Source organism: Alligator sinensis, unplaced genomic scaffold (assembly GCF_000455745.1).
Source record: "Alligator sinensis unplaced genomic scaffold, ASM45574v1 scaffold284_1, whole genome shotgun sequence".
In the NCBI taxonomy this organism is placed as follows: domain Eukaryota; kingdom Metazoa; phylum Chordata; order Crocodylia; family Alligatoridae; genus Alligator; species Alligator sinensis.
In genome coordinates, this window is record NW_005842105.1 from 1,095,234 (window position 1) to 1,104,934 (window position 9,701).

A 9,701-nucleotide genomic window follows, 5' to 3' on the forward strand; every position below is an offset into this window, starting at 1 on the left:
CCCCCTCCTCGGCCACGACCTGGCCTGTGAAGCCCGAGGCCCCGAACACGGCGAGAGCGTAGGGCCGCGGAGTCGCCATGGCGCCAGCGCAGGATGGGACGCAGCGACTGCAGCCACCACACCCAGCGCCAACTGCTGCGCCACTTGTCGGGGGGAGGGGGCACGCAGGGGTCACGTGTCCGCTCTGCCCCGCCCCGCCCCGCCCGAGCCCGATCTCGCGGGGTGGGGCTGTAGCCGCCTCAGCCTTGGGCGGGCGGCTTTTGCGCAGTAGAGGTCTTCCCCCAAACACTACAGGCCTAGTGGGGTTGGGACTTGCAGGGTTGCCTCGGAGCCAGCCAAAAGGAGCAGTGGGGGCAACCTTGCAACCCACAGCAGCCGCAGTGGGGAGCTCCCTGGGTCCCTGGTACGTGTTACACTTAGAGCGCCGGGCCCCTGATAGTGCGCTGTGACCCCCACTGTGCGCCGAAGCAGTGAATGGCTGTCAAATGAGGCGTAAGCCGCCAAGTCGTTCCATAAAATAGGTGGAACAACTCAGCGACTGGGTCTTATACTGCCATGAATTTCATGTGTGGCCTGGGCCCCTGCTGGGAACCAGTCAGCTGAGGGGGTTTCCAGCTGCTTGCTGGTGCAGGGGGAGCCAGGATCAGGATCAGGGCCCTGAGCTGCTGGGGGGCTGGTCCTTCCCTCTGTGGCAACAGCACGAATGGCCCCATCCACCCCTCTTCCCTTTGCCTCCCCTCTGCCGGCCTTGCCACCACAGTGGCAGCTTCCTAGCAGCAGCTCCACTCCCCACAGGCGGCAGCATCAGGGTGGGAGGGGGGTCTCAACTGGTCTGGTGCCTCCCAAGTCTGGAGGGGCACCAGATGGCCCCCGGGAGAGGGGTCCCCCAGCAGCCAATCGCCCAGCATGGAACCACCAGGGGCGAAACCGGGAGTGCACTTCCGCCGGCACTTCCAGTTTCACGGCTGGCACTTCCAGGGGGTGCACATGCACCCACGTGAACCCCCTACAAGTTGCCAACGTATGCTGGGATCTGTTCCTGGATCCCAGATGTGTGGCAGGGCAGGAAGCATGATAGTGGGGATCACACATCAGATCCCACTGTGCTTTTACCTGCACATCCGCCGAGGGTCCTGCAGGCAGAATTACTGTAGGCATATGGGGTGCATGCAACAAGCACCTCCGTGGCCTGCAAGGAAAACAACCAAGGGAACTTGATCATTAGGACAGGAGAGGAAGGCTGGGCTGGGCAGCTGGGAGGCAGCCAACAACCCTGACATCATAGCACTGGGTCCCTCAGTGATTCTCAGCCAGGCGGTGGAGAGATCCTCTAAAGCAGGGGTTGGCAACGTTTTTAGACAGAGCGCCAAAAACACCTGCAACCTCAACTTGTAAGATGTTGGCGTGCCAGGGGCAGACAGCAGATGAGCCACGAGGGGCCTAATCCTTGTGGCAGGCCTGGCCCCTTCCCCATCTTCCACTCTGAGACACATGTGCCAAGCAAAATGCTTTTGCATGCCATGCTCTGGCACCTGTGCCAGGGGTTGCCTAGCCCTGCTCTAAAGCATGCTGTGGGGCACCAAGCGACCAGTGGCAATGCATAGGCAGTGCACGGGTGCACATGTCCCCCCTGAGAGCTCTGGTGCACTTCCTGACAGGCAGCACTCCTTGCTTAGGCGACGGGCAGGGGGGAGAGGCAGGAACACTGGTGCCCGCCCTGTGAATGCTGGCTGGGGAGGGTGGGTGCCAGGTAAAGCACTGCTGGTACTTCTGGGAGTGCCACTCACGCTTCCTGGCTGGTGTGATTGGCCGTGGGGGGACCTTCCCCAGTAGCTGACTGGCCGCTGGGGATACACGTGCCCGCCCCCCGACTCAGAAGGCACCAGTCACCCATGCAAGCAACATTATCACTGTTAAGCTAAAACCACATTTCACCTGTCTCCTCGCATCTGGTGGAGGAAAGAACGTGGTTCTGAACCATTTCTGCTACTGCCTAAGATTTTGGCACTTTCCTACTTCCAACCCGCACCAAGCCCCCATTTAATTTTAATTTCACCTACATCTTCATTTTAATTTCACCTACATCAGCTCAGGCTGTAAACGGGTTAGAGCAGGGACATCAGGATCTGTTCCTTCCTCACAGAACTATTTGACACATCTGTAGTCAACATGCAAATCTTGAATCAGCCTCCTCAGTCATCTATAGGGATTTACCCTATCTACTGGAAGACTGTCATCCAGGGACTGTGATCACTGCTACCAATATAACAAGTGCCAACCTAGCAGAGGTCTTTAAATGCTAGTACAATATGGGTGCATCTATGCTTGACAGTACGTTGCTGTAGTGACGCGGGGCAGCGATGTCACATCCATGGGTGTCTACGTGTGACCAGCAGCTACTTTGCCATACTGGCACGCTATAATGGAGGAGAGTGCCACTATGGTGAAGTAGTGGCTAAAAATAACTGTGCGCCATGCATACAGCGCAGTACAGGTGGTTCCAAAAGGAAGTACCAAAGCACAGCGCAGTAACAACGTCGCCATAGGGCAACATGTAGACACGTCCTATAAGTGTTAAAAGTCATAATCATTCTGGCTCTGTCAGATGCAGACACAAACTCTGCTCACTTGTGAGGGTCCAGAAAGTAATTTGAACATATAACAAAAATGAACACTAGAAATGAGCAAAGTATTGTTGATCTTATTCAAGGAAGAGCTTTAGTTGTCTTGGATTAAGCTATAAAAGAAAAAAGATGTCCTTTCTCTTTTTGGTGGAAAAAATAAGAAAATGTTATTGTTTTCTCAAAACCCCAAATATTAAAACCCCAGAAACTCAAATTTCCACTTTGCAAAAAAATACAGTGCTGATGAAACACTACCTTGCATTTGTTGGATGGCAGGTGCTATCTGAGCATGAATGTGCTCCACATATTAAATGGGGCATTAAATTTTTGTTAACAAAGTTTGTACTGGTTTTAGTTGTGGTTAGACTAGTTTTTGAAAGGGTTCTTGTCTTGAAGTAAGTGATAGATGGTTTTTTCCCCCAGAATGAACTGTAGGTGAGTAAAAAAGTTTGGCCTTGCATTACTTTGGGTTTTGAATTAATGTTTTCAAATGGTAGCAGGAGACTGCATGGAGCCTGCAAGTTGCACAGGGTTTCTGGCATTGCTTGTAAGACCCTCTGTTCCCATAAGCTTTTCTCTTTTCCCATTTGACTCCCCAGTCAGCACCTTTGTTCCTTCAAGCCTCTCTCCTTGCAATATCTCCCCCTCCTCCACGTGTGCTTCCTTATCTGCCACTCCTTCCTGAGAATGAGACAGTTAAGAAATCCAACTCACATGATGCAGTGTACATTGTATGCTATATGTGCCTGGGGCGTTAGACTTGCACAGACTGAAACATCTGCACTGGGCCATCTGCACTGGCTAGACAATGCTCACAGAACACAGGCAGAAGGTGATGTGCTTACTTTAGGTAATATGTATGCTGCCTAAACACAAGTTGCTACAAACTGCAAATCTGAGCAGATTTAGGATTGACGAAAAGAGGTGCAGCACACCCTCTCTTCAGACCACGGCGGGGATGGGGACAAGATGTGGCTGGAACCCCCTGGTCATCAGGAGACATCAGGGAACTAAGCAGGGAGCAGGCACACAAAGTGGGGGGATCCACCCCCGGCCTCCCCTGCCAACACTGCTGTTCCTGGATGACCTAGAGGCAGGGAGAGGACATCCAGAGCTGCTTTTGCCCCACTCCAGCCAGAGACTGTAGGGAGGAGCTGCATGGGGTGCCAGGCTCGCTTGGGGACAGCAGTGGTGGCGTGCAGATTCCTCCTTCCAGCCCCTGGTCCTGCCCATTTTCCCTTCACCAAGGGGTCCCCCACTGGCTGGAATCAGGCACTGAATGTTCCCAGCTGAACCTGACACCCAACACAACTGATCCCTGCAGCACAGGGGTAGGGCAGGAGTGGCCCTGCATCTCCCCACTCCCTAACCCCACCTGCAGGGCCAGCTCATCCTATCCTATGAAACCTGTGGCTGCAGGGGGTCCCACAGCCAAGGGGCCCTGTGCAGCCGTGAATACTCCAAATCAGTGCCATAGCAAGGTGGGGGTGGACGGTTGCAACCACTCTGCATTGCCGCTGCCATTGTCATGTCTGGCCAGTCACCAGTCCTCCCTGCCTTCCACACTGCCAGCTTCTTTGGCTGCCTCCCCCTAAGAGTCAAAGTGTAATTCAAACCCTGGGAGCAGGCATTGGAAGGAGAAACCTGCTCACTTCCACTGCTATCCTCTGCTGAGCCTGGACCCCCTACAGCCACAACTCACAGTTGGAGCAGGGAACATGAAACTTCTATGCCAAATTGAGTTGGACTTATCTTCTTATCAAAAGAGAATAACCAGAAAGGGTCAGTGAGATTTGCCTCCAAACCCTCATCCTGTCTAACTGAATTTCAACAAGCCTATGTTGCCAGCTCTCTTTTTACCCAATTCTCTCACCATTTGCAATATATTTAAAAAACACAGTTGTTAGCACTGAATGATTGCATGAGAAACTCAACTTTCAGTAACAAAAAAGTTTCTAGGTTAGGATTTAGTGAAAATATGAAACTATAGAGGGACAGAAACAGAAGATGAAAAGAATTTTCAGATTTGTATTTTACAAAATGTTGTTAGCACAGGGGCCCTCACTCATGCTTTCTATAATAAACTGAAGGAACATTTGTTGCTGTAAAGCAAGATTTGTTTGGCGATATAATTTAATATTGGCAATATCTATTTATATAGTCAGCACAACAAAAGATATTTCCAAATACATCTTGCTTTGTGCTTTTGGAGCAGTTGAAGTTGGGAGCATTTATGGTATCATGGTTTAACTTCATTTTTGGATCCCTCCTACCTGGCACAGCTCCAAATGTTTAAATACTTTGTGAAATTTTACTCAAACTAGCCAGAAAAGGAAAAAGGAAAAATCTCAATGCTTGAGTTTTTGTCTGTGAAATTTCAAGTAGTTAAGTGTGGCAAATGCAGGATGAGCAAAATTAAATAAATGGCATACTTCAACCTCAATGTCAAAGGTTAGCATGTTTTTTACTGGAGCAACCATACGGTTGGGATAACGTTTGTCTAACTTGTTTGTCTAACTTTATCCCAGCTATATAGTTGGTCAGATAAAAGATATTGCCCTTAGAATTTCTTGCCTCTTGCATAATATCTGGACCATCATGGCTACAACATCACTCTTACACCTCTCTTCCTACTTAATTCAGGAATGCAGTTAATTGCAGCTAATTATTCCATGGGAAAACAGTGGGAGGTTTTGTTGGATTTTTTTTAATACCAGGTAGACAGACATGTAAGCTCTGATCCACTGCCAAGTTTCATTTTGAGGGAGGTTCTCCCTTTGGTTTTATCTTACATTAGAAAAAGCCTCACTTTCTGATGAAGAAAGAGGTTGTTGTTATTTCAAAACCTGGGTTTTTCTGTTTGAAGGACTACAGCAGATACAGGCTGAAAAAATAAAGTAGGAGCACTGCATTTCATACAACAATATAGGCTTGTGTGGAATAACAGACTGTACCTGCAGGAGTCGAAATAATCAATTTGATATTATAAAGAGTCTGTATATCAGTAAATGGTTTATGGTAAAATGACTAGATTTCCCAAAGTTTCTTTTGTCTTCTCTCTAATGCACAAGAAAGAGAATTAAAATTCCACTCATATACTTAAAGTCTCTCATACCCAATGTTACCATGTTAGAAAGCCTGTTTGAGAAAGGGTCCCAACTTATGTCTTTCAGAAATAAATGGACAGAGCAAAGGCCTAGCTTTTTCTAACCCAGAGGCAACCTGGAAAGTGTTTCCCCCTCCAAACCGTAGTGCAAGAGCGATTTTGTAGCCATGGTAGTCCATAAATTATGCAAGAGGCAAGGATTTCTTCACAAGGGTGATGCGTAGGGGGTGCACATGCATCGCCTGCATGTGGTGGTGCACCCCCTGCAAAAAGCTGCCGTCGACACTGTTGGCGGCACCTGCGGGTAGTTGCTGCTCACCACCCCACCACTAGTCCACGATTGCCCCTGGCCACCGCTGCTGGCAGCACCTGCAGGTGGTCATTGCCCCATGGTCGGCACTCACCACTATAGAGCAGGGCCAGACCACCACTGGGGTCTTAACCATATACCTTTTAATGAGGGAACAATACTGGGAACATAACAGGCATAATCAGGGGGTATAGTGGACACCACAATGCCCCAAGGGGGCAGGATTCAACAAAGGTTAGACACTGACAATCACTGGCAAAAGACAGGGTTAACAAAATATAAAACACAAACAGCAGAGCAAACAATACTGGTTGGGGAAATCTAAAAAGGCACAAAATACACAATGTTAAAGGACAAAGAAATATAGGGCCTAGGTACCTGGATGGGGAGAAAGGTGGAAAACACAATGGCTCCTTTTACTGCAAGAGGAATTTTTCCTTGTTAGCTCACTCACCCCAAGTCACCAAAGCTGGGACTTGAACTCAGATCACCCATGTGGTAGGGCAGGAACACTGCTACACAGTTAACAGTGCTGGTACTGCTAGGGGTCTTGATCTTCCTGGAGTCCCAGCCTCACATCGAGCTGCCTGGTCTCTGATTGGAGGAGCTGGAAGCTGAGCTGGGAACCCCTCAGGTCACTGCTCAGATCCTCCTGCTGGCCACAGCCTCTCATAGGGGATCCTGGAGCCCAGTAGGAAGCCTCTCCTGCCGGCCACATGCCATACTGCTGAGGGTCCAACTGCTGCCTGCAGGTCCTGCTCTTTCAGGCTCTTCTGGGGCAACTGCTTCCGCCCTGCTGGCTCAGCTCTTGCCAGCTCTTTGAAGCTCCTTCCTAGTCCCTCGCTGGTCTCTCCCCTGAGTCAGCCATGCTAGGTCACTGCCAGCTAGCCCGTCACAGTATGATCTTCTGTTCTGTTTTCTTCTCCCTGCCCTGTGCTCCCTGCTTGATCTGCTGCTCTGCTTTCTGCCCTATCAACTGCTATATTTCTTATCTCTTCTCCAATCTGCTATGTGCCATACAGAGGTTGCTCATGCTACTTGTGGCACATATGCTGCAGGTTAACCATCCTTGCTGTATCGGCTTACAACAGACAAGATCCTTCAAAAAAGAAGAATGCAAAGAAGTAGCTGCAATCCTAGTAGTCAGAAGATGTGCTCCTCTGGAGTTCAGAAGCTTCATTAGGAATAAGCTCCATCTGCAGTACCAATCACACTGAGCTTACATAAGTGTACAGCAGGCTTGTCCAACATACAGCCCACGGGCTGCCATGCAGCCCGCCAAGCCATTTTATTTGGCCTGAAGCAGCGGCGGCCATGCTGCCGCCACCACAGAGCACAGAGCCACAGCGGTGGTGGCAGAGTGTGGAGCCACGGTGCTGGCAGAGCCGCGGTGCCGGCGTGGAGCCGCTGCGGCAGCAATGGAGCGCGGAGCCGCAGCGCTGCAGCGGGGGAGCTTGGAGCCGTCACCGCGGCAGCAGATCACGGAGCCGCGGTGGCAGTGGGGCCGCAGCGAGGCAGGCAGGGCCAGCCCGCGGGCCCCAGCCGGCAGCGAGGGGAGGGTAGCTGCTTACCCTTGCGGGGCCCAGGGGAGTGGCCCCGTGCGGGAGGCCAAGCAGCGGCCGCTGGCACTGCTGGCCCACGCTTGCCTCCTCACCCACCCGCTTCAAGCCAGCCCCACTGCCCTGCACTGCCCTGCCCTGCCCCAAAGCAAGTCTACCTACTCTCCAGTAGCTACACAATTTCCAACAACCCAAAGGACAAATGGCTATCTGGTTAGAACAGGTGCCAGAGGACTGGAAAAGGGCCAATGTGGTCCCCATTTTCAAAAAAGGGAGGAAGGAGGACCCAGGAAACTACAAGCCCATTATTCTTACCTTGGTCCTGGGGAAGCTCTTTGAGAAAATTATCCAGGAGCACATCTGCGAGGGACCAGCAGGGGAGATCATGCTTAGGGGCAACCAACATGGGCTCATTTGAGGCAGGTCCTTTCAGACCAACCCGGTGGCCTTCTACAGCCAGGTCACAAAATCTTTGGATGTAGGTGTCACAGTGGATGTAATCTTTCTGGAGTTTAGGAAGGCCTTCAACACCGTCTCTCACCCTATTCTCATTAAAAAATTAGGCAACTGTGGCATTGATGCCAACACAGTCAGATGCGTCACAAATTGGCTGGAGGGCCACACCCAGAGAGTGGTGGTGGACGGGTCTTTTTCGACCTGGAGGGATGTGGGCAGTGGGGTCCCCCAGGGCTTGGTCCTCGGGCCTGCACTGTTCAACATCTTAATCAGCAACTTGGACGAGGGGGTGAAAAGCACCTTGTTCACATTCACAGATGACACTAAGATGTGGGGAGAAGTGGGCACGCTGGAGGAGAGGGACAGGCTGCAACTAGATCTCAACAGGTTACAGGGGTGGGCAGATGAGAACAGGGTGGGATTCAATACTGACAAGTGCAGGGTACTGCACCTGGGGAGGAAGAACCAGCAGCATACCTACAGGCTGGGGAACTCCCTTCTCATCAGCACAGAGGCAGAAAAGGAGTCATTATTGATTCCAAAATGAACATGGGCTGCCAATGTGGGGATGCAGTCAGGAAGGTTAACCGCATCTTGTCATGCATCCATAGATGCATCACGAGGAGCTCCAAGGAGGTGATCCTCCCCCTCTATGCAACACTGGTCAGGCCGCAGTTGGAGTACTGCATCCAGTTCTGAGCACCACACTTCAGATGTGGCCAGCATCGAGAGGGTCCAGAGAAGGGCCACTCGCATGATCAGTGGCAGCAAGACAGGCCCTACGAGGAGAGGCTACGGGACCTGAACCTGTTCAGCCTCCACAAGAGAAGGCTGAGAGGGGATCTGTTGGCCATCTACAAACTGGCCAAGGGGGACCTGGGAGAGTCCCTGTTCCCCTGAGCACTACCAGGAGTAACAAGGAATAACGGCCATAAGTTGACTGAGAGTAGATTCAAGCTAGATATCAGGAGGCTCTACTTCACTGTCAGGGTGGCTAGGATCTGAAGGCAACTTCCAAGGGAAATGGTGCTCACTCCTACCCTGGGGGTCTTCAAAACAGGGCTGGATAATCACCTAGCTGGGGTTGTTTGACCCCAGCGTTCTTTCCTGCCCATGGCAGGGGGTTGGACTAGATGATCTGCTTAGGTCCCTTCTGACCCTACCAACTATGAAACTATGAGTTCAGCTACCAAATAGTGCATCACCCTGGGAGACATCTCCAGAATGCTGATGCCTTGTCCTGTAGGCCTCACATAATGGAAGTTGAACCTAAAGCTGAAGCAGTGGGAAATCAGCCACTATCAGTAGTGGAGACAGCCAGGATTGAAAAACCCCAAATACAGAAGAAGCCAGAAGGTTGAAAGATTGGTGTACAAGACAACAGGAAGAAGCTGACATTCAAAAACTAATAAGGTGGAAGAAAATTGATAGGGAGGAGTTCTGTGAAGAAGGGCGATGCCATCTGTGCCCAAAGAAGTACCAAGGTAGTATGGCGTGAGCTAAGCATTACATAAGGAGTACTGGTGTGAAAACGTCCAGAATCTGCCCAGAGACCTGAGCTAATTCAAATTGGGGTACCAGAGAAGGAAACACCAAAAATTCTGCAAGCTCTGCTTGATTCCAATACTGGGGGACATTTAGGCATG

General features: G+C 51.0%; 1 protein-coding gene across 1 annotated transcript in view; it reads right to left on the reverse strand.

Annotated features, from left to right (window-relative positions):
- SCCPDH (saccharopine dehydrogenase (putative)) overlaps positions 1-169 on the reverse strand; it is a 26,054-nt gene extending 25,885 nt beyond the window's left edge. The window contains exon 1 of the mRNA XM_014520323.2: positions 1-169. This exon is cut by the window's left edge and continues 284 nt beyond it. Coding sequence (XP_014375809.2) covers positions 1-79 — 79 coding nt within the window. The 5' untranslated portion in view covers positions 80-169.
- Positions 170-9,701: the final 9,532 nt, after the last annotated feature.